This window comes from Rousettus aegyptiacus, unplaced genomic scaffold (assembly GCF_014176215.1).
Source record: "Rousettus aegyptiacus isolate mRouAeg1 unplaced genomic scaffold, mRouAeg1.p scaffold_m13_p_13, whole genome shotgun sequence".
Taxonomy (NCBI): domain Eukaryota; kingdom Metazoa; phylum Chordata; class Mammalia; order Chiroptera; family Pteropodidae; genus Rousettus; species Rousettus aegyptiacus.
Window position 1 is genome coordinate 53,158,919 of NW_023416288.1, and position 25,989 is coordinate 53,184,907.

General features: G+C 38.3%; 2 protein-coding genes across 3 annotated transcripts in view; both read right to left on the minus strand.

Moving 5' to 3' along the window:
• Positions 1 to 388: 388 nt before the first annotated feature.
• The window catches only part of LOC107516938 (olfactory receptor 2A5), a 40,802-nt gene continuing 15,201 nt past the window's right edge, over positions 389 to 25,989 (minus strand). The window contains exons 3-5 of one of the 2 annotated variants that reach the window (XM_016157176.2): positions 6,819 to 7,849; positions 2,577 to 2,742; positions 389 to 473 (exon numbers count right to left, since the gene is read on the minus strand). In XM_016157176.2, the coding sequence (XP_016012662.2) occupies positions 6,863 to 7,798 (936 nt within the window). In that variant the 5' untranslated portion in view covers positions 7,799 to 7,849 and the 3' untranslated portion in view covers positions 389 to 473; positions 2,577 to 2,742; positions 6,819 to 6,862. Of the gene's footprint in view, positions 474 to 2,576; positions 2,747 to 6,818; positions 7,850 to 25,989 lie in introns of both variants that reach the window. The other variant, XM_016157175.2, reaches the window with a different exon arrangement.
• LOC107516943 (olfactory receptor 13-like) lies at positions 22,740 to 23,672 on the minus strand. The gene has a single exon (XM_016157184.2). The coding sequence runs from the start codon at positions 23,670 to 23,672 to the stop codon at positions 22,740 to 22,742; it is 933 nt and encodes a 310-aa protein (XP_016012670.2).

Here is a 25,989-nt window from a genome sequence, read left to right on the forward strand (position 1 = left end):
ATTTTTACTTTTATCATGATTTTTGCTACACTTCTGATATCCTCCTTTAAAGAACAAGGATATAATATAGAAAACTATACAAACTGTTATGGGGATAACAGATTCTTATAATTATTCTGAAAATTATATAGAGCTTAACTTAGTTTCTTTTATATTGAGTCAAATCTATTTCACTACATAACAATAGCCTTAAAGAAAATGGTCTTGATGTTATTAGGTAGCTTATTTTTATGCAAAATATATATTTGTTATTAGCACATCAATAACAAATTTATATATCGGCTTGCTTGTATTCCTACTTGGAAAATTACAGACTCTTGCACATTATCAATTTAGACATAAAAGCTTTAAGAATGTGGTTCATTGTGTGAAAAAGCTTTTTCTTACCCTCGTATGAGCGTTTGACATCAAGTTTCAAAGCTTCATAGAAAAACATTATGAAACTCTATTTAAAAGACTAGAGAAGTAGTGCTCTGAAAAAAACCCACAAAGCATTCACTGTTAAGAATTTGTATATACAATTGGGCCTTTTTACCACATATTATTTTCATACATATCATGAATTTAAATCTATATCACAGTGTTTCTAGTTTACCTATTGCTTTCATTTAGAAATATGTCTAGGATTATTTCCCACTTCAAAATATTTCTATACAACATGCTTTAAACAGCTGCATACTATTTCCTTAAGTTTAAATATGTTAATACATTTAATAATCTTATTAGCTTTATACAATATAATGCTTCACTGATTAAATTTTCTGCATATGTATTTTTTTCTTTTTTGACTTTTGAAATTTTACATTCGTTTCAAGGACACAGGACAAAGGTCAGACATGTATATAATCTATGAGGGGATCCCCCGGTTACACTAGCACCCATCTGACACTACATACAGCCATTAGGCTAATACTGCCTATGTTCCCTAAGCCAGACTCCACATACCTGAGACGGTTTTGTGTGAGTTTTCTTTTCATAAGTCTTTATAATAAATTCTGAGATTTGAAAGTGCTCAGTCTATATTTGGGATGATCACGTCATAAGTTATATAAATGTCTAACCATTACACTACATGCCTGAAACTAATCTAAAATATTAGTTTTTTAATATAAAAAAAGAAAGTAGTCTAATCAATCACACAATAATACTTAAATACATTAAATAAATATAATGACTGTGTCACACACATATTTGTATGTATAGCAAATATAATAACATTGGCTGAGGGTAAGGTTTCAATAGAGCAGACAATTCTTAGGTAATATTAATAAAATCTCCTAAGATAATGGATACAATTTTACTTCACACAGTATTTTGCTGATGAGTACAGGATGAATTCAGTGATTTTAAAATTGCTGAGAATTATTGTATTTCCCATTGGAGGATATCGGGCTTAGGTAAATGTACTTTCTCAGCCTGCTACATAATGAGTTGGAAAGTGCAAAAGGAGTCATTCAAAAATACTAGTGTGGCTGAAACTGTGCCTGTCACTGCTCTCATGGTCTCATCCTGAGGGGACAGGCAGTGCAGTCACAGCCCTCCTCAGCAGAGCCGTTTTACTGCAGTTTACAGCCGGTTACTATAAAGACAGGCGGCAGCCTGCTTGACCTCTAGGCCCTGTTAAAAGGCTAGCTGTCAGACAGCCTACACAGAGGGTCTGGTCTGTTCTACTCTTGGGAATCAGAGTAGATTCGTGTGGAGGGGGGCTCTTACGGCACCTATTGAATGTATAGGCTTGGGCAACAATAATAATTAAGAATCATATCCTCACTATGCGGATATGGATAATCCTCAAGATAAAATCGAAGATAAAAAATGGTTTATATCAAATGTCATTTATTTGAACTGAGATCCCTTTCTCCAAACAGTAAGTCTTGTGGATAAGTGATATGTCTTATACACCTTTATGTCTCATAAGAACTAGTATTGTTCTATATGAAACAGGCACTCAGAAAATGCAATGAATGATGGACATAGATAGTTCAATAAAGATATATACTAAGCATCTTCTATTTTCCGGTTGCTTTTAACCAAAACATGGTTTCTATTTTATTAGAAAATTTCACAATGAGAATCTGACCACTGGAAAATGAAACAGACACAAAATCAAACTTTCACCACCATAAATATGAGTGCATTTGGGAAGCTGCAATGGAAATGTGCATTAAGTGTCTGACATTCATTGTTGCTAGCATTAAAATATTCCTATATTATATGAAATGAGAGACATGCAACACCAGTACTGCAAAATTTTACTTAGACACAGTTGAACACAATAAGCAATGTGTGATTAACGTTTAATCTCTGAAAGTACTGAATACTGTATATACTTGAACATAACTCAATCTCTTACTGTGCTGTTAGAACATTTGTTAAACTTTTTAGTCTTTTTTGTGGTGTCTGAGTTAAGAGATTATTTTATTTTATATTTAGTTTCATTTTCACTACCATTATCATTTGGATTTTAAAAAATTAACAACATAAAAGATAAAATTGAAGATAGATTAAAGCTATAAAGTCAACACGGTACTGACCCAGTGAAGAAAATATCACTATAGCAATAACTAAAATCTCACCTTCTCAGTAGAGTAAATAAAACAGCAGCAGCTCAAATAACAAAAAGTTGTGTGTCGGTACGAGCAATTCATGATCTGAGCAGCCTTGTACCTCTGTGTTTCTTATTCTGTAGAGTTTTCTTCCTTTTTTACAACTCTTGTCAGGAGTCTTGGTACTCATTCCATCCTATCTTGTGACAAGGAAGATATTTATATTAAATGCTGCGATTTCAAGTCTGATGAGCATCACAATAATTGATAATATGACAAACATCTCTTACACTCTTTCGGCAAAGAAATGATTTATTTTAACTATTACTAAAATTCTCTTTTCCACTGAGAAAACGTTCCCAGGATCACTATCTTCATTTTGGTGAGGTAATACAGAAAGTCATTAATTTGGCTACATCAGAGCCTTACTCAGAGCCTCTCATTCTCGAAGTCCGTTCTCATATAGACACTTGGGCTAGCTGTGATGACTGCAGTTAAGTTACGGTAAGAGGTGAATGTGAGAGTTGCTGAGGGAGTCCAAGGGACCTGACCACAACACAGTAGGCAGGTGTTCCCTAAGCTGGGGAAAAAAGAAATCTAGGTGCCTAATGTATATACCGATGATGTACAACATCAGTCGGGAGGAAAGATCACCAGGAGAGTCATGATGACCTGTCCTATATCAACTATCCCAACTAGAAACTACCTCCCAGCAGAAATTGATCTCTTTCCACATGAGAAGATGCTGGCACTGGATTTTCTCACAAGTACCCACTCTGACCTCGAATAAGCCCCGCCAAGGTGAGAGATGGACCTCTGAAATGGGTGTAGTATCCTGCTCCCTTGGCAGCTTTCAGAGGGCTACCTCCCTGACACAGGAGGATCCACAGGACTAGCTGAAGGTTCCTCAAAGAACCTCAGAAGCGTAGCTTTTATTTTAGAATCAGATAAATTAAAACCATCCTTGAGTTCCTACTGAGAATTCAAATTCCCAGACAAATCATAATATATCCTAACTAGTTATCTTCTCCCTACGGTGGGCAAAGTGCTTGAATGTTTTCTCTGGAGATTTATGATTCGGTCTCATTGGCCTTAGAGGAAAAATTCTAGGGAACAGGCAAGGCACATAGTGTCATTACACTGTATCTATGTAAACTTTCACACACCAAGGGTTTTAATCTTAAAACTTGTATCACAAATTGCAGTAACCAAACTCTTAAAATTAGTCATTTGATGAATTCATGCTTCTCAACAATCCCATGAAAGTATGTGAGAAGCCAAGGCTTTTAGATGATGGAAAGAAAGGTTCCCATACAACCTGATATGGCAACCCTGAAGACAACAGGTGCCCTAAAGAGGTACGTCTATCTGTAGCACAGGTTGATAGATACACGTGAGGAAGGTTTATAATATCCATAAATATTCCTAGTGATCCAATTATTGAGCCCATTTTATGTTTCACTTATACTCCACTTAGATCAAAACGGTCAGAGGTTCTGTAGGGGCAGGACTGAGCCCGAGCAGAATCCAGCATCATTTGCTGAGTTAGCTTGACCTATTTCACTCAAGTCTCGAAATTTTCGAGGCTGACTTCCATCCCTTGCCTTCCTCCAGGAGGACAATTCTCTCTAACCCGCTCATTCTAGAGACAAACCTTTTTCCACTGACTGTCTCTCCTCATAAAAGAAAATTCATCATGTCCAGCGATGGCTAGATAGCCACCTGTCCCTCCTAACATCATTCTTGTTTAGTTTTGTGGGACAATCCATCGTGTCTGTTATTTCCACTGTGTACTAATGGAGTAAGCACAGGTTATGATGTATATTATGTAAACCCACAAAACACTGGGTCCCCCACATTAGGATTATATAAGTGGTAGAGCCAGCTAGATATAATTTAGTCTGGGATGTCATAAGACCTCCTAGAAACCTGCTACTGTCAGGCCGGAGCCATTTCCTGGGGCATTTATGCCATCACGTGAAGTCTGCATTTTATTCCCATTGCAAACACACTGTTCTCTCCCATCCTGATTAATACCTTTCCACCCACAAATGCATAAGTTATTATGAAACAAGGTTATCAATGTCAAATAAAACAGTAGTTTTCATCATTTGCTACTATTCATCTGCTTTCTTAAACAAGTCTTCATCCTTCCTTCCCGAACCGTTGCATGCCACACTCGAGGCAGTGAAGGAGCTTTAAATACCATGGCTAAGGACTGGAACCCCATCTGTAGCTACCTATAGCATGTACGTCTGGGTACCCCTTGTTACATGCAGCCACGGTCCTAGTAGTTTTTCACAGCCGCGCTCTGTGAAAGGCTCTTGGAAACATTTATCTGATGACCTTCATACATCTTCCAAACTCCTGGGCTCTCTTGTACCTCAAAGAGACTCTCGGTGGAGCCTGCCGTGTCCACCGCCACCCTGTCTGTGTGGCTGGTGCTACCTCGTGCCTTCTGCCTCCTACCTCCCTCAGCAGGTGCACCAAAAAGTCCCATTTGTGTTTGAACCTTATTGGATAATTACCATTTGCTGAGAGAAAAGGAGAGATACATATATATAAATATGCATTTATACATGCAATTTACTTTATTCTCACATTTAGGAGCAATGTATTTTAGAAATTAGCTTCGGGTTGGAAGATATTAATATAGAGAAGAGGCACGAGAACACAAATGGACTAAACATGAAGCCAAGCATCGATGAGAGCCTGCCGCGTGCTGCTGGACTCGGGAACCTGCCTGATCAGATGTAAGGCCAGATCACGGGGAACCTCCAGAACAAAGAAACCCCTCTGAGATTACTAACACTGTTCACACACACCATGAAACGATAACAGGGAAAGACAGACTCTTAGCTGTACCTTGCACGAGTTAAAGATACACCCAGCTATTCATTCCATTCTTCACTCCCCATAATGAGTAATTTTTCACGGAAACAAAGAAAGATAAAAACCCTGTTCCGGGAACACTCGGGGTCTCATTCTCTGACTCTGAGAGGAGACCACACCATCTGTGAGCATTATTCCTTCTCTGATAAACTTTCCTTGGTCTACCCCTGGCTCGCTCTTGAATTCTTTCCTACATGCAGCCAAAGACCCTCCCTCTCTCGATGGGCCAAAGGCTTTAGTCCCCACTCAAGGTGATTCACTCTGTCCTGCATCAACATTACCTACTTTGTCAGGGTTTGATAAGTAAAAATGACAAAATCTACTTATTTCCATTTCATTTTGCTTTTAGAGATCAGGGGTTCATCACTTCATTTTGCTACTATTGATCAGGGATCCATCATTTACGACTGCAAACTCTTCATTCCTTTTCAAATTACGTCATTATATCTCTTTTAATAGCTGCTTTTGTTAATACATACGGAAGCCAGAAATGTCCAAATGCTCTTGTGAAGACACAGTAAAATGTTTATTCCTAATGAAACTGCAGAGTGATTTGACAGGGGAATATTTTCATACCCGGCAACTAGCAGACGTGAAAGGAAATCCATGTGTGGTTGTGAAGGTCAAGAAATGAACATGTCGATTTTCAAACTGACTGAGGGGAACCAAGAAAGGAAGAAGGAAACAACATCACATGCTATTATAAAGCACTTTACATTTCCAGGGAGACGAGAGGCCCGATTTAACATGGGATCAATAAAGTAAGTAATTGGGCTCCGAGTGTCAGAGTAGTTCTCGCGGGGGGATGTCCTGCACCATCAGTGTGCACGGTTCCCTTTCTTTGCGTGGTAGGGATGTATCCCTTGTAAGACCTCCCCCTTGTCCTTACACACCCCCTTTACTGGGTGTTTCCTCTGGTGGTCTAAACCTTCCCTTCGTTCCGGTCTTCTGCCTTCTCACCACCCTGGTGTCTGTCCCGTGTGGCCCTGCATGGCGTGACACGCCTGATGTCTCTAGGACATGTGAGTATAATAGACTGTTTCTTCCTAAACGACTCCTTTGCCTCCTCTTGTGGCTGCACCTGACTGACCATCGTATTTAAGAAATACAAATGGTACATAGTTTTTACTTGTGAATACTTGTTTCTCAATAGTGCGTCTCATGAGCAGAATTAATTAATTCTGAAATGATCCAATATTCATCAATTTTCAAATTGTATGTGTGCTTTTTGGATCACCTCTAAGAATCTCTGCCTACAGAAGGTTGTGGAGAGATTCATCTATTTTAGAGTCCGCACGGTTTCAGGTTATCAGTTTAGGCCTATAAAAGTCTATCTTAATGTGGCACCTGTGAGAGCACAAAGCGGAAAATGCCACCTACCATGTTGCACAGAGAGCACAGCCCCCAGTGGCTTTTGGTGTCCCTCATGTTGTCCTGTCCTTGCACAGTGCTCTCCTCAGGGCGCCCTTGACCTCTGCGTTCCTCAGGCTGTAGATCAGTGGGTTCAGCATAGGGTTGAAAAGGCTGTAAAACAGGGAAAGGATCTTCTGCTGCTCCTCAGGATGGCGGGACTTGGGGGCCATGTACGTGACGATGGCACTGCCAAAGAAGAGCCCGACCACGCAGAGGTGGGACGAGCAGGTGGAGAAGGCCTTTCTGCGGCCGTCCCCAGACTGGATCCGCAGGATGGCAATGAGGATGCGCGTGTAGGACACCAGCACCAGGCTGAGGGGCCCCACTAGGATGAACACAGCAGCAGCAAAGATGACAACTTGGTTGAGCCATGTGTCAGCACAGGCCAGCTTGAGGACAGACAGGATTTCACAGAAGAAGTGGTTGATTTCATTGGGTCCACAGAAGGGCAGCCTCAGGATGAGAATCACATGGACCAGGGCCAAGAGGCAGCTAAACATACAGAAAGTGACACCCAGGACTGTGCACACTCTCCAGTTCATGATGACGGAGTAATGCAGGGGGTGGCATATTGCCACATACCGATCATAGGACATCACCAGCAAAATCAAGCACTCTGTGTGAGCAAAGGCCAAGTACAAATAAGTCTGCATAAGGCAAGGGACAAAAGAGATGGTTCTATTCTTCCGACTCACGAGATTTGCAAGCATCTTGGGGACATTGCTGGAAGCATAGGATATGTCATCAATAGCCAGGTGTGAGAGGAAGAAATACATTGGGGTGTGCAGTCTGGAATCTGAGTAGATGATCCCCAGGATGACTCCATTCCCCAGAAGGGTGAGGCCATAGAAGAGAGAGAAAAGTCCAAAGAGGAAAACCTTCAGTGCTGGATCCACCTGGAACCCCAGCAGAATGACTTCTGTGATCCACGTCTGGTTGCCTCCCATGCTCCTGTGGCAGAGACGGACAGGTCCACAGTCAGGACAGCAATGTCAGAGCTGTAAGGCAATCAAGGCAGAAAATATTCACTGGTTGTTACAGTGTGGACACTTAGAAATGTATTACTTGGAATGGATTCTCTATAATTTATTTTTAGGTACATAGTAAAAATCTAACTGTATGTACTCATATTAATCAGAAAAAAATTTTGTAATGATGGAATAATAGATATATATGTGTATATAGGGATAATAAAGTATAAGATCCCATAATATGATACTTTATTCTATAGTCTATCAGGATGCACACATATGTACAGATATGCTGTTCTGGAGAATTCAGGTAGACTTGCTTCCCTTCAAGATGAGGCTGTGAGTCTTGATCATTAATGTCATTAGAGAAGAGATGACCCTGACAAAATGTCTGCAGTAAGAGGTAGTTTTATTTCCTAGGCTTGCTTGCCTTTTTGGTCTAAGATATGATGTGATTAGGTTCTCCTGTTCTTTATCTGTTGCTTATTTACCCACCCACCTTCTCACATGCTTTTTACCCACTTCTTTCAGATTTGAAATCCCTTCTAAACAACATCTCAATTTTGCAGTATGTTTAAAATTTTGTAAGCCCTTCCTTTTTGACAGCTGACTAATATTTCCTAGAAGTATCTTCTGGTACATCTTTTCTATATCCAGTGTTTGTAGTTTTATTTTGAGAGTTTTATTTATAAGAGAAAGAGTGCTTGGATACATGCAATGAACACATGTACATAGCTTCTTTTAAATACAGTTGAACATGATGACATTTCTGCAGCCTTTTTAAGTATGAAACTCAAAAGACGAAATAGATTTACATTAACGGTGGGTACATTTGAAGAGGACAGCTATATTATAACTGTACTTTGTTTGGGTGTTTTCTCTTTTCCTTTTTATAACTTAATATAGAGATGAATCTCAGGGCTAATCTTATTTTCTGGCGATCTTCTGTTGTCAAGACATCCTCCCAGCTTTGGCGACTCCCACTGCCATCAAATCTCCTGCAGACCGGCCTCATCACCTGGTACCATGCTGACTGCCTACTGCTATTCTGATGGATTCTGAGCAAGTGACAGGAGGTGAGTTCAGCTGGAGCATCAGCTGCTTAGTTCTTTACAGAGAGCGACTCCTGGGAGGTGCCTGGGTCTATCGAGGAGAAGAGGAAGAAGGTCATGAAAAGGCTGGATGGCACTATCACATCTAGAAACCATATGACCTGGGGCTGTTCCTTTACATTTTTTTTTATGTCTTTTTTTTTTTTTTTCAGAAACAGCCTGAGTATCTTTAAAATTAGGCTTAAGTTTCAAATCCAACAGACTATTTTTAAAAAATAATAATTTCAAAGTTTTCTTTTAGAAAAAAATTAGACCCTCAAATTCCTATTTTAAAATTGGGATTATATTATACAGACTGTTTTTAACTACTGTTTTCACATAACATATGAATATTTTTATGTATTAAAATATTTTACAGATCTTACTTAAAATTAACTCAATATTCCATTATATCACAATTTAATTTCTTATTGTTGGAAATTTTTTATTCTTATTTCTCTTATGTTTAGTAACATTGAGGTTAATACTTTTCAAATTGAAATTTTGTCCATACTCATGATTATTTCTTTAGGATATACTCTAAAAGTAAAACTGCGGGTAATAAAGATGTAGACATTTCAAAGTTTTTGATGCCTACTGCAAGCTTCCCTGCAGAAAATTTGTACCAATTTCATCTGACAGTGTGTGAGAATCATGACTCTTTCTCACATCAACACTAAATATTATCAGTTATATCTTTTGTGAACTTGATAAGTGAATAATTTTGTACAATTTAAATTTATATTTCAACAATTTCTTAACATGTTTTCTTTGAGTAAATCATCTGTTCCAGCCTCTGCTCTAAGTTCTAGAGGGCCAGAGGTGGATAAGGTAGCCATATTCTGAAGGGGAGACAAATAATGAAGAAATAGGGTGGTGTGTTTGTTGTCTGTGCCTCACATTTTCATGTAGGGGAGAAGTCTCTCTACCCCTAATGCCAGCACTTTGGGGTATAACTGCCTTTCCTTGTCCTCTAATTTATATGATTTGTGAAACAAGAAAAAGGAACTATGGATGCCCTTTTCTGCGCTGTTTTTGGGTCATGTATATTTCTGCTCCTTTAGGCTAAAGCCCACAGGAGTGTGTCTGTTCTGTCTAGTGATAGGGGCGGGCTAATGGCTATGATTTCAAATTCGGGAGAAATTTTGTTAAAGATATAAACCATGTTTTCCAAACATAGCAATAAAACATTCTTAATTTCTACCTGATTTCTCTATTTCTGTTTTTTCGGACTTGGAGCAAGGAAAGGTCATGGGTAATTACCGCCCCTAAAACACCAGGAGTACACAAATAAATAAAAGATTTGTTGATAGTAAACAGTACCATGAAAGAAATAAACATAATGACATAAAGCGACTTGGTTTGAAGGGGGCTTCTTTAGATGGGACTATCAGGAAAGGTTTCTCCAAAGCGAAGACACTGAGGCAGAATCTACTCGACGAAGGGATATCCACCCTGCCTACAGCCGGAGTGGACAGTGCTCTACACAGGGAACAGTGAAGGCAAAATCCTCAGGCAGGAAAGAGTTGGTGAGTTTGGGGAACAGAAAGAAATACAATGGACCTGAAACATAGTGACCAAGAGATCGTAAGTATTTGTTCTAACCTTGGTTTTATTCTCAAAATTTTGGAATTGATGTAAAAGTTTGATGGATTAAAATATTTGGCTACTTTTATAAAACACAATACCATGCAGCCATTAAAAAGGACAATACTGGGGAAGATTCAAGATGGCGTAGAAGATAAAGGCTGTACACACCTCCTCTAGCGACCACACCAAAACTGCAACGAAACTACAGAGCAACCAGTAGGCAGAGTCACCAGAGGTCTGGCTAAACAGAAGCCCCACAATAGGTCACCTCAAACAACAGGTCACCTCAAAATGGTAGGTAGGGCTGAGACGCGCAACACCCGGTTCCACAGCCACGAGCGGCGACTGCGACTCAGGAGGGCTATCTTGGCTGTGGAGCCCCCTTCCCTACCTGAGGAGCGAGGGGCCCCCGGCCTCACACAAGACTCCCCGGCCCAGAGCTCCAGTGCTGGCACGAGAGTCCCCACGACCTCGGGCTGTGAGCAGCAGTGGAGGCTTCGGCAGGGGACACGACACGGAGGGCTGTGGGAAGCGGCCGCCGTCCTCTTAAAGGGCCCACGCCCAGTCGTACCCACTGACGGACTTGCGCACGCTGGGCTCCAGCGCGGGGGCAGCTGCTTGAGGGGTGCCAGGGACACACAGGGAGGTGCTGAGCTGTCAGGCTTCCGGGCGAGGGCTGGAGGGGCGGTTTGCTCCTGGACAGAGGTGGAGGCGGAAGCTATTGTTCCTTTGTGGAGCCCTCCCCTCTTCCCATCCTGCAGATGCAGCCACCATTAATCTGGATAACAAGTTGCTCTGCCTCTCCTTACTTGTGGGCCCACCGAAGCCACTTCCAGTGGTTTATTCCATACAAACAGGCTCTCCTGGTTCCTGCTGTGAACTTTCATAAAATCCCTCAAAGGCTCACAAAACCCAAAGAAGCAGTATCTGGCCTCAGCGTACCCTTACCTCTTGCTGAGCAGCCCCAAACCCTGCACTAGTGGCAGCTGGCCTCTGTTTTAGCCTTGACCCTTCAAGGCACTTATAAGCCCAGCACAGGTGACAGCCATATGTGGATTGCTTGATTTCTATAACCAGGTGGCCCCACAGGTGCACAGGCTGCAGCTGAACCTGGCCCACAGCTAAATTCCTCTCAGGTCTGTGCCAAGGGACCCCACAGCACACCTACTACATAAAGTCACTCTATTAAGACTGAGAGACTCAGGAGCCCTATCCAATACATAGAAACAGACACAAGGAGACAGCCCAAATGGGGAGATATTATCAGGGAAAAAACAAGACATTTCCATTTTGGAAAACTCCATGATATAATACAGAATTATAGCTGCACAGTATTCCTGCTCATTTTGGGAGTAATCCTCACCATGTTGTAACAGGAATGTCAAATCTGAGTAGATTTTCTTAGAGCATCAAATGAGATCATTAAGCTACTACCATTAAGAAAAACAGTTAACCTTTGACAGGAAAGGGAAAACTGAAAACCCAATCTTATTTTTCTTTATAGATTTTTTTTCTGAATTGTCCTGATAAAGAAAAAGATCAAGATCTTCTATTGACTAAAAGTAGACATAGATCCTAAATCAGGTTGGAAATTAATGCCACATCCATCCAAACATAAATGAGAGTACAAGCAAAGCAAAATTCTGATGTTGCACAATCAAAAAAAAGTGACCTCTGTTGTTCAGAGAAGCACACTTCAGTGCCTTTTTACTTTTCTTATCAGTTAATATAGCTTCTGAGGATTTCAAGTTAAAAACCAAAAGAATGAAAAAATAAACTAGTATCTGTAAATGCAGAAACAGAAGTGACAGGAAATTTAGCTGTCATCTAGTCCAGGTGTCTTTCTGTCAGTTTCTTAGGAAAACACTCTTAGAATTAGCCTGCTTACTAGCAGAAATTGTATATCCCAAGTTCATAAAGTCCTCCTCTTTCCCTAGATATTGCTCGAGTGATGTGTCCCAAAGTTGGTCTCTGTGAATTCCCTATATTTACATTTCTGTTGTTGACCAATGTGCTTAGTAGTAGACACATGTAATCAGCATGCCATGAAGTTGCAAATTTGAGAGGCATTTGCTCTCTTTCTCGTGAACTTGTGTATCTATGCCTACATGCATTTGGTGTTTCTCTTAAAAGAAGGTGGCCATCCTAAACTAACTTCCTGCTGTGAGTGGACCCTTCTTTGGAGCTCCCAGGAAATAGCAGAAAATGAAGGTTTGTGAAATATCTTACAAAGTCACTCAAATATTGTTAATGTTATTTGAGATGATACACTTTTGACTTCTTATTAACAAATTTACTTTTAAATCCATGTCAGTTGAGTACAGTAAAAGTATATAAATTGAAATTCTGATTCACAGATATATAAAATGGAGAACTATCCACTTTTATAGACAATATAAATTTAAAGACAGAATAGGATATGGCACTTTGTAGACATGCCAAATTCTGTGTTAATAGTACCCCCTGGATGAAGCTGAATAGGAGGGCTCAGGGAGCTCTAACTCCCTGAAACTTTCAAAGAAGTGAACATTGTGTAAATGTTTAAGGCTCTTCTCAAATAAGCACATTCTGTCATCATGGAGAGTAAAGAACAAAAGTAATGACAGAAAATTAGATAGTGACGTCAGAAAAAGTCCCATATGTATGTTTTTAGAGCTAATAAAGACACAAGAAGCTGGAAAGACTGAATCTGTTTTCAAGGATAGTTTTGAATGAGTCATAGGGAGACACTGGGAAGTGAAATGTGACTAAGAGCTTGAGAGTAGGGACAGGCAGGCTGAATACAGGGCCCGTGGCCAGGGAAGCCTGTCTGAGCCTGAGATGGAATGCTGGGCATGCACAGGGGCTCACTGCGGTGTATGCAGCTGTAATCTACGCCCCAAGGCCAGGGTTGGAGGACAATAGGCACATGGATGCTTCAGCTATCAAATATGCAAGTCAGTAGCTTTCTTTTCCCAAATGATTAGAATTGACTAATCAAAGTTCATCATTAAAACAATCTAGAATTACAGTTTTACATGTAATGCTTTTTTGGTAAAGTACTTCTAAAATAAACCAGTAGCCTAGAAAAAATATTTCTAAATGGCAGGAATAGAGGCACATAGAATTCTTAGTGAAACAACTAATTTCATCTGATGCAAACTACAGACAAATAGTATGTAATCCTGGATGTAAAGTGTATTTTTTTTTTTTTACAGTTTTGTAGGAAGGTCATAAGGAGATACCTCTATGATGGTGGCTATCTGCACACACTAATTGTTGATCAGCTCATTTGTGAGGACAGGGAAAGTAGAAAAATAGAGCATAAAATGGAAACAACTTTTTAAAAAATTATTGGCATCGTATTGCATTTTGAGTTTCCAAGTTCAAGGAACCAGTCTGTTTTCGTTTTTTGATTCTCATCTGAGAAAAAGCCTGGAGCAGATACAACAGAGACAGATATCTGAAATGAAGATTTAAGTGCCCATTCTGGGTACACATTAGAGTAAGATTTTCAGTGCACAGAATAAGAGGGAAAGCTTCATGAATCCATTTCTGTTCTTCATAGCATAAAGATTAGCAAGAACTGAAAAAAGCAAGATCTTTAAAGATAAAAGCAGCATGGTTAACAGCGTTGGTCAGACCATTATTCCAAACTCAATTATGCAAGGTGAACTCTATGAACTTGAGTCACTTATTATTCTAAACTTCATTGTTTTCATATGTAAAATAGTGAAAACAGATGTCTAAAGGGCTATATAAAAAATAATGATATTGAAATTGTACATATTGGGAGCTAAAGGGCTGATGTGAATAAATACCATTAAACTGGTAAACATTGAGAGTTAAATGTTAGTCGTTATTAATAGTATTAAAGAGACCACAAAATTTAAGGAGAATACAAATCACTGGGATTAGAGAGCCAACAGAATCATGGTATAGTAAATTCTTTCAGATTTATCTTGCTTTTCTTTTTGGTTATTTTTGAGATTATATTAAAAATATACAATTTTACTTTCATTTCTACTAATGTTTTCATATAATGATTTTTTAAATTAAGTTTAAAAAGGATGATAAGGAAATGGAGGAATCTCTTAAAGTAACTTCACTCCTGCATTGAAGAAAATACAGGATTTAAAACCCAAAGGTAGTTTTGCTATGCCAAATATCCCAATGAGGGAGGGAGGGAGGGAGAGAGAGAGGGAGTGGGAGAGGGAGAGGGAGAGGGAGAGGGGGGGGGGGAGAGAGAGAGAGAGAGAGAGAGAGAGAGAGAGAGAGAGAGAGAGAGAGAAAGAAAGAGAGAGAAAGAAAGAGAGAGAGAGAGAGAAATCTTATGGAATGAAAGAGGGTCATATTTAAAACACTGACCCAAAATAAAAGTTGCTATTGATCACTCCCAGTGAGAGCCCTAGCATTCTGGGGCAACACAGATTTGCTATTTTCGCACTTAGAAATTATTCACCATCTTCAATAGTTACTTTGACACTTGGCTTGATCCTAACGAGTATTGTAATTTAGAAAACAACCATGGATTCTAAGCAGAACTGCCTGGATTAAAATCCCAGCTTTGCTACATACTAGCTTTATGACCTCCCTGTGCCTATCTGTTCCTCAGTTTCTCCATCTGCAAAATGTGGTGACTAATAAACCCTACCTCATAGGACAGTTGAGAGAATCAAATGAATTAACTTATTGAAGACACTTAATAAATACTTAAAGATATATTATTAAGTATTTGGAAACCTTCATTGAGAGTAACTTCTGGATCCAATAATCATGAGGAAACATGTCACATGCTTAATATTCTTATGCTAAAATAAGGACCCAAAAAGAGATTCCTTATGCCAACAGATGCTGGGTTTTACTTGGAAGAGAATGTCATCTGTTTCCTGGACTAGTGAGAGGTGGGTCCTGTTTGGTCAGACAATGTTCCCACGAATTTGCAGGTACAGGCAGTTAGCAGGGTGAGGAAAGATCAGTCTCGGGGCAAACAAACTGCTTAGCTCTGACTGAAGGATTTTTTAATTGTAGAAAGAGGTACCTGAGCTGTGTGGCCCCTGAAGTTCCTTGTAGCCCTGTAGCCACATCGTATACACACGGGTGGTTAGCTGATTCCTCCTCTCCCAACAGTCACAACAAAGTCATGAGCTGCCACGTGAGGACAATGAGGAGGGTCCTCGAGGGTCAGCATCATGGCCACACAATGGAGATATGTAGCTACTGGTCCCTGGAGATCCCTTCAGGAACCTCGTTATGAAAATGGAAGGCATTTTGTCACTGATGCTTAAAGCCAGTGATTGCATCCACCCTCCTTTTCCCATTTTCCATCTGCATACCCAGCCTCAGGGCTAATGAACCACTTTCAACTTACAGTGGTATCATCTGTGTTCTGTTCTTCCAACATGGCTCTGGGCTTAGAAGAAACTTCACAGAGAAGAAGGATGGGATTGATTCCCCTCTCTAACAGAGCCTCATCAGGAGGTAATACCGAGATACACAGCTCTAATCACAGACCTTTACGATAGACTTTCTTCTGTAAATGAAGCCTTTTTCTATCATTTGAACTCAACTCCCTTCCCAGAGACACAAATAATGATTCAGGGGGCAGACCATGTGGAATTACATCTACTTACATTTTCCCCAGAGAGACTGAAAGACTGCTACTTTCCTCTGGGCAAATGAACCAATGAATGCATTTCCCATGTTTATTCATTGTGTTCTTTCAGTAACCTGTGGGGATTTTTGTGTGTTTGGGATTTGTATATGTATGCTTCTATGGGCTTGGGATTGTGTGAGGCCAGAATGCCTCTCAACCACACAAGGCCATGGCACAGAAAATGAAAAATTCAAGATTGTGTCATAAATTAATTTCTTTCAATACATATTTTATCAGTCTTAAAACTGCTCCACTCTAATTTCTCCTGCATGACTGTAGAGGGGAGGCCCTGATTACTTGATCTTTCATGGTGGGGGCCCCATGGACCCTGTAAAGACAACATTTAGGAGAAACAGATATCTCCCAATGGAGAAAATGTTATTGCCAAATAATCACTGCATATGTCTCACAAATGCTTTTTGTTAAATTTATTGGGGTGACATTGGTTAATAAACTTATATAGGCTTCAAGTGTACAGTACAATAATATGTCACGTGTATATTTGCATTGTGTGTTTACCACCCAGAGCTAAGTTTTCTTCTGCCACCTTTTATTTGACCCCCTTTACCCTTATCTCACAAATATTTTTGACTTGGCAATTTAGATATACCTCTCAATTTTCTTTAGTTTTCCCCCCATTTATAATATCCCCAGATTTCTAAGCCACATTTTTATTCCTTTGTCATGAGTTAAAGCCCACAGTTAAAATAAAAAATGAATGAATCAATCGATCTTTCTTTCTCTCTCCTTTCTCCCTCCTTCCTCCTCCCTCCCTCTCTCCCTCAGTGATAACATTTGATAATTCTAAAGTCCTTCCAGTTCTAACTTCTTCCTAAGTGTACCTTAATCTAGTTCTCTAGACAATCTTATTTTTTAAAAACCATGAAGGAAGGAGCACTTCAAAAAAATGTAATATGTTCAATCTTTCGGAAAGCAGAAAAAAATATATTTAAGTGGAGGCAAATTGGGGTTCTTAAAATAATCTGCATTCAATGGAGCCTTAATCCACTTACCTCCTTCTTCTCCAACATACACTATCTATGTCATGCAGTTACTACTCTCTAACACTCCCACTCTTGAAAATCTTATTCCTGTTATCAAGTCACTTTTATCCTTGAATTACCCATTTGACTTCAAACATAATACCTATTCTTTAAAGCATTTAATGGAGCCTTGTTCAACTATCTCAACCAAAACTGTACTCCCTTCTCTGGTAAACTAAAAGTACTTACTACAACATCCTTCAAAATTGTGATTAAATGTTTTTTGGGTTTTTTTTTTTTTTTTTACTTTTAGTATTCTTTTAATTCTTCCTATATTTTTCAAGCAAAACAAGATTATTACAGAAAAATAAATTTCACTCACCAGCACCTAGATAAAGCTAAGGATAATAATTTGGTGCATGTTCATTCAGATATGCATAATTCACTTATCTCTCTTGATGAAGACAATATAATGACATTTAACACAACTTACTGTGGATACAAAGAAGTAAGATTCATCTCTTTTTTTTCATTTCTAATCTTTGAAATGCTAAAGCAAAAACATTTACTCTTAAAACGCTTAGACTTCTTGTGTTATTAATATTTATATTAAAATGTTATATTTTAGTAAGCCTAAATATTACAAAGCATACATTACTGATGGCCCTTTAATAAATAAAGTCGATTTAGAGATAAAAATGTTTGCAGATCACAGTTAAATACAATACATACAGCTGCGTCTAAATATCATTTTAATATTTTGCCATCTCTGAGACAGAAATTCCTCCTTCACAGGCCTTGAGTCCTTTCTTAGTTTTTTAAAAAGTCAACAGCACATAGAATTTCAATGAGATAGTGAAAAAGATAAAATAAGCAATACTGAGAAATTAGAAGTGTTTGTGGCTGTTTTCACTGTATCTTCTGTCGAGGTACACCTTTTTAACTGTATGATGCTATTGTAGGATGAGTTCTGCCGATATAGAGGAGTAAACCAAGAAAGTCAAAGACATGATATTAATGAACTAAGGAGTCCAACACCGAATAAAGGCAAATGAAACTGCTGGAAGCAACCAGTCCGAATAGAATAGAAATTTCCTGAGGGATGAATATATTATCTGAGATGACCAAAGAGGACTGAAAGGTACAGAAAGCCTTAGCAATAGGCACAGAGTCCAAACAGAGAGAAAGGTGGGTAATCAGTTAACGTAACCTCTATTACTTGCAGCTATAAGCATTAAATTGATATACTCTTTCAGCTAAAAAGTCGGGTGAGAGAAAATACTGACCTACTAGAGTTTCTTTGTCAAACTTGTTGCCACTGCTGTTCAATAGTTCAATACCCTAGAGTTCTCTGCATGAATATGTATAGAGATTCAAGGCTAATAGAACAGATAAATTAAAATTTTTAACAAAAATGTAATCTCGTGACATTTTAGGAAAATATTCTGACTTTTGTTTTTCGTATAAAACAATTATTTTCCCAATATGAAAATAAGTTAAGCGATTCAGAAAAATACAAGTATGTCCCACACATTTGGTTAGTGGACTCCCACATATCTCTAGGCACTTAGAGAAACACGAGAAAAAGATCAACAGAAAATGATAAATATTTTTACATAAATTTATTCATACTGCTCATGCTATTTTTAAATATATATATAATGTAGCAGCAGGAAAAGTGCCTACTATGTAAGTAAAATATTTATTTTACTTCGGAGTCCTTTTTTTAAATAGTGTAAGATAAGATTCTTAATATAATATCCTTGATAAAGAAATAATTTTTCATTACAGAGGTTGTGGCCATTAGGTTTTTAAACATTTTGCCTTATTTTGAGAATCAATTGGATCTCTAAAACTAAAAAATGAGGAAAATGGGATACTTCAATTTCCTACTACTGAAGATTTAAGACGGCTTGCTTCAGAACTTAAACTATTTAGCAGATACGGCAACTTGTCTGCCCAATGGCCACTATACCCTTCCCTGTTGACCTAGCATGTACTGATTTTCTTCAGGTATAAAAATGATTAGAGAAAGTGGGCCTCACCTTGAGCCACAGGAAATTAAACTATGACTGACCTAAGCCAAGCTCTGAATTGCATCCTTTTTTGTCAGTGATTGGTATAGAGATGGTCATTTGGCTCAATTTTGGCCAATGGAATACAAGGAAAAATCTCCTTAGAGGCAGTGCTTCTACAAGACTGTCCTTCCTGATAAAAAGTGAAAGAGGGGCAAATAATTTCTATTTGCTTTTTAAAAATCAGTTATAAATATTGTTATGTCAGAAAATTCTCCCACAGAATATCTGAAAATGTCTCATCCACCATATGGTCAGGAAAAAAATCTCTAGTCTGCTTTCATTCTTAAAGTTTCATTTTCTAAAGTGATTTGGGTAAAAAGATAAACTGGAATAGTATAATAGAAAGTCACCTAGAAGTGAAAAGTGAAACTCTGAAATGTGCTGGTCTGTGAGGAGGTAATATTTGAGACCTGATAAAATAAAAGATCTGATAGAAGGGGATTCTACACCTTATCTTTTCACTCTTTATGCCCTTTATTAATAGAAACTCTTAATTTCAATCCAGTCAAATTTATCAAAGTTATCTTTTGTGGCTGATAATTTTATACATTATTTTTAAAAACCTTCCCCTTATTCTCTTCTAAAAGTTTTACAGTTTTGCCTTTGACACGTAGGTCTTGAAAACCTAAGAACTGAGTTTTCCACATGCTGGACCATCCACACGGTTACTCAGTTGCGCCAGCACCACTTGCTGCGAAGCCCTTCCTTTTTCCAGTGATCTGCCATGCCTCATATTTCCTAGAGCAAGTGGTTATAAAGGCATGAATCTGCTTCTATGCCTTGTATTCTGTTCAGTTTATCGGTCAATCCTTGGATAAATACCACCCAGTTTTATTTATTGGTACTTTATACTACATTTTGTTACCTGGGGCTAGCCTTGGCCCTTTGCATTTTAGAACCAGCTTGTCAGGTTCTGTGATGTCGATTGGCAAATTTGGCTTTTAGAGATATTTAAAAACTTTAGTGATTGACCAATATCAAACATTAGATTTTACATAAAAATTGAGATCTCTTGCTTCCTTTAGAAAAACAGAAGATATGTTACTTCTTGAAATTTACTGTAATCAATAATCAGCTGAAGCTGCTAAGAGACAGATCTTCTTTCATTTGGCAGTTTCTACTAATTTTTATTTTCTCCCAGACACTGAAGCCTAGTGACACTTAAGTTTATCATTGCACTTACACTATTGGTTGTATATTTACCTGAAAAAGTAAAGATTTATGCTCAAGATGAGTTCTTTAGTTCTCCTCAACTTTAAACACATGGAAATTGGAGATAAAATGTAAAATGCAGATCCCCAAATAACTAGCCAGAGTTAAAATGAGACAGTTCTCCCATACATCAGAAATGAATCAGAAACATGACATGCTCCAAGTATGAAAGCAGAGAGTCATACTTGGAATTCAGCTCTGATGGAGTCAGGCAAGTTTTGGGAGACGGTGGTACTCATGTCATTACTTGAAACAAAGCACTTGGGTTGAAGCCATACAAGAATATATAAAACAGCTACTAGGTGGCTGGATAAGGTGACTATGAAGAAGTCAACATGCTTACTGGACCTCTAATTTAATTACCGGAGGCTGAGACTCCATTACAGGACCTGACTGTATATGAGGGGCCCACAGAGCCAGGTGAAGAACAACAAAAACTCAAAGTCAAAAGATAGGGAAAAAGAAAAAGTGAAAAAAAAAAAATTAAAATCAAAATAATAAAAACGAGAAGCCTTTCACTCAAATGTGGGCCTAAAAGCACACACATTTCATGTTAAAGAAGAAACACAAAAACAGGAGTGAATCTCACAAACATAGTAATGAGTCAAAGGAAAATAAGAGAATGCACACTTCATGTGTGTAAACAAATTTCTGTAAACACGTTTTTGCAATTCTGAATTGTATTCATCCACATACTTTCAAATATTCATTATTTCTTTAGACAATTGAGATGGCAAAGGAAAGATCCTGTGAGTCATTTACTTCATAAATTATTTGAAATCTTCGCATTGTGCATTACATAAAAGGCTACCTTTTGCAATATCTGTGCTGGTGTAGTAGGAAATCTCATTTTCCATCATCTCACTTATAAGTCATAATCCTTGTTCTTTAAAGAGACAATAAATGTAGGTAGAGGACAGTGTTAATAATTACCAGTTATTGAGCTATTATTGTGACTCATGGATTCTTCTGAACATTTTGCGCATAACATATCCTATTCACAACCAACCTGTGAGTTTAATAATAGTGAACTTATTTTACATATAATAAATCTAAACTCCAAAAAAACTAACTATATTGCAAAATTTGCACATCTAGCATCTGGCAGAACTTTGTTAAAACCTACCTCTATCTAAAATCCAATCATGTTTTTAACCCTTGCTGGTCATAGAGTAATGTCTACATAACACATATCCTTACAAAAGGACGCATTATAAAAAAGAAGTCCACATATTTTCCTCTTTGAAAACACTTTTCAAAAAGAAAGCCTTACTTTACAAGTTGAATATTTCCCTTTGATACAGTTTAAGTTCGTAGGTTTAATTTAGTATATAACTGGAGGCAAGTGTGGAAAAGAACAAGAAGTCTCTCGATACAGCCTTTGCCACTATTTCTTGTTTTCTGCCACTTTAAGTGTTAAAGAGTTTCATGTTTGATTAAAACGGTTATTTAACTTACTTCAAATCTCTCAATTCAAAAGCAAATTATTTCTGATCATTTAGATAACTAGTCATCATGACAATGACAATCTATTCTTATTTGCCAAGATGTTCTACGTTTTGGTCATTTCCCACAGGAGACAACTGACCAAACCAATGAGAGAAAATAAATAATTCTCCAAAGACTCTCCGTTATTTTCATTCTGCTCTCCTTCTCTCAGCTCTACCATCCATGGTTCTCACTTATACTCCACAAGCAGAGACAAAGAGTGACAGAGATAGCTCCAATAAGTCTACTTATTCATCAGCATGACATTCTTCGGGGTTTTCTTGTTAGTTGTTAGTTGCATCACAGTTATATCCTTAATTTTCTCTCTCTTTGAAGTCATGGCTTATGATCTACCTAACTGAAGCTGATTATGCCTCAGAAAACATCAAATATTTTAAATGTAGATCTATTTTTGAAAGAGGTGACGACACTACGTTTAAATTTAAAATATTTAGATAACTGCATTATACACCTCTCCTAATTCCTATATCTTAAAAATCAGCCAATACTTTGCTTTATTCTACAAAATTTTGTCTACACGTCTTGATTATGAAATAAAAAACATGCAAATTTATGTCCTTTCATTCAGAATATTTCACATAACCATATTAAAAGTGTGTATGCTATGCACCGTTGGAAGACATTTTTATATTCATGTGGAGTACGGACAGGGAGGAAAGCAGAATGGGATTTCTTGGGAGGTAGTCATAAGAGAATTTCAAAAAGATGAAAAGGTTGAAAACGGTGCCCTAGAGCATGTCCACGTATGCTGTGTAGTATTTGTCGAGATGACTTCTCATGTCCTTTTCAACTCAGGGAGTTTATTATTCTATAAGGCTTTCATAAAGTCCTCTCCTTTGCAAGCATCCTCTTCAGAGCAGCTTTGACTTCTTTGTTCCTCAGACTATAGATCAGAGGATTTAGTATGGGATTGAAAAGGCTGTGAAACAGGAGGAGATATTTCTTCTGCTCCTCGGGGTTCCCGTATGGGGGCCCAACATACATGATAATGGCTGTGCCATAAAAGAGTCCTACCACACAGAGGTGGGAGGAGCAGGTGGAGAAGGCTTTCTGGCGCCCCTCCCGTGACTGGATCCTTAGGATGGCACGTAGAATACGAAAGTAAGACATGACGATTGTGGAGAATGGTCCCACCAGTACAGACACAGCCCCAGCCAAAACCACAATCTCATTAATGTGAGTATCTGCACAGGCAAGCTTGAGGACAGCTACAATTTCACAGAAAAAGTGATTCACTATCTGGGGTCCACAGAAGGGGAGCAGCAGTAGTAATACCAGATGTACCAGGGCCAGGAGCACTCCTAAAAGCCAGGAAATCACTGACAGGGTAATGCAGACTCTCCAGCTCATGATGGCAGAATATCGCAGAGGGTGGCAGATGGCCACATACCGATCATAAGACATTGCCACTAAAAGAAGACATTCAGTGTGAGCGAAAGTCAAAAAGAGAAAGGTCTGTGTGACACAGCCGGCAAAGGAGATGGGCTTGGCCGGATTCAGGAGGTTCACCAGCATCTGCGGCACTGTGTTGCAGGCATAGGCCATGTCCACAGTGGCCAGGTGCGAGAGGAAGAAGTACATGGGGGTGTGCAGTCTGGGGTCCAGTGAGATGAGCCCCAGGATGACTCCATTTCCCAGAAGGGTGAAGGCATAGAACAGGGAGAAGAGCCTGCAGAGAAGCATCTGAATCCTTGGGTCAAGGGGGAACCCCACTAGGAAGAACTCTGTGACAGAGGTCTGATTTTCCCCCATTTACCTGGGAAAGAGACCACAGAGTCACCAAGTCTGAATGTCTGAGCGAAGTGTTTAAACACGATGGCTCTGTGCGGCATTGTTTATTTCCCCACAAAACACCTCCATTGATTATCTCTGCCCTAGTAGTTACTTACTAAAGGAAAACTATGCATTCCAAATGAAAACAGAAGGAAACTTTTTTCACTGTGATAAACTAAATGCCAGTACTCTATTACAGTATTCAGTAAACTCTACCTTTATTTTCAAACCAATCTACCACAGTTAAAAATGTCAACACTTACATTGCCTTCATAGCAGTGGACACCGTCCTCAGTTTGCGATGACTGCATTAGAGGTTTCCCTGTGTGTATTCCCGCATCCTAGCGTACGTACATCCATCCATACGTGTGAGGATGAGCTGTTGTCTTTTCTATCTATATGTGAGGATGAGAAGAAGGACGAGGGGCATGTCGCTGATCCTTCTATCAGGCTTTCTCACAAATTGGTGCCTTCGCTATATCAGTTATTTGTTAGCCTCAACATTTTTGGCATAATCTTCGATTAAGTTGCGAGGTGTCAAACAGACTGCCATGACACTGGCTAGATTTAAAAGAGAGAATTTTGTCTTTTGACTTTTGGACCCACAGATGGTCTATTCTGATTGTGCTGTTTTATGATTGGGATGTTATCTATCACCCTCTTATCCTCTATGTGTGTATGTGCATATATATATGTCTGTGTGTGTGTGTATCCCCTATATGTGTAATATATATTTATAGAATATACATTACATATTTATGTTATATAATACACACATATAGATAAAGAATATATATAATATGTACATATATTTGCATTTATCTATATTCAGGTTTTTGCAAAAGTTTTGCCATATCCTACAGGGAGAAATCTCTACCAGATACACATGAGTACAGATATATTTGAATCCTTCTTCTGTGGAAGATACTTGCCATTTTCTATATTATCTACTCCATTTCATTAGTAAAAATGCTGATTGTGTGATTTCACGATGGGACATAGCCTGGGGATAAAAAAATACTGATCTATACCCACGCTACAGCTAACGCTCTAATTAGGGACTCTAATTATACACAAAGAATCTTTAACATTTTATAGCTTAACTCTAATGTAAAAAAAATATTCTTTAGCATGAATCTTTAGATATATGTGGCTTACAAATTTTTTAAAAAATACTTCTACCACAGAGTGGGTATTCTGAAGTTTGAATCACAAAATTTTAAGCCATTGCTTTTTTTCTTGTCTGTCTATATCCTTTTTCTTGTCTGACTCTAAATCCTTTTTCAGTTGGAATACATCTGAAGTACACTAAAATAAGAATCGCAGAAAATTCATAATAAAGTTTCTATCAGTTCCCGCAGCCAAATTTCCTGGTAAGTTACTATTTGAAAGATTCTACAAGCAAAAGTGCAAAGGTTTTCACCTGCTTCGAAGGAAGAATTAGAATTCACAGTAGAATTATCGGGAGATGATTTTATTTCAGGACAACAAATAACTTCATAATAACTAGAATCATCTTGAAGAAAACTGGTTGTTTTATTAGGACTGAACTTATGTCAGTGAATGATTTAAATCAGAGATTGATTAACCATGTATTCAAGACAGGATTCCTGTGTTATATGAGAAGCTGAAGTACAAGAATGCTATGGTCTCTTCCAGCTGTAGGATTCGTCGGCCCTCAAGTATAGAAAAGTGTTAGCCATTTCCATTGCGACTTCCTTGCACTTTTGGGGCCAATGAAGACAGGAATGCTGTTTCTAAAACAGCATATGATGAAGATATGTAATAAACTAAAATAGTAGGACCAATGATTGTCATCTCATTTCCCTCCTATCGACATACAAAAAAACCCACAAAATTTAAAATCCAGAAAATATTTACTAAACATATTCTATATCTTGCTACAAGTCTTTGTTAAGGACTGCTGGTGCATACAACCTGCTTACTAAAATAACTCACAAAGGTATTAATTCTCAAATTACATAAGTCACCAAAAGGACGTTCACATTCAAAACTAAAACCTTCAGGACATTCTTCTGTAACAAACTCATTTTGTGGTCAATTAGGTCCATTATTTCATGAAAATATGACTTCATTTTATAAGGCAATGTAAAGGTTTACAAGCTATTCTCTCAAACAGCTATTTAACCTTATAGTTTAAACAAGAAATTCAAAATAAATGATCCATATTAGGTGTATCTAAAGGACACGATAACTTCTAATTTATTCCAGTAGCAAAATCTATAAACAGATATCTGGTGTTGGCAACTAATAACAATTACATTTTCCATCGTGA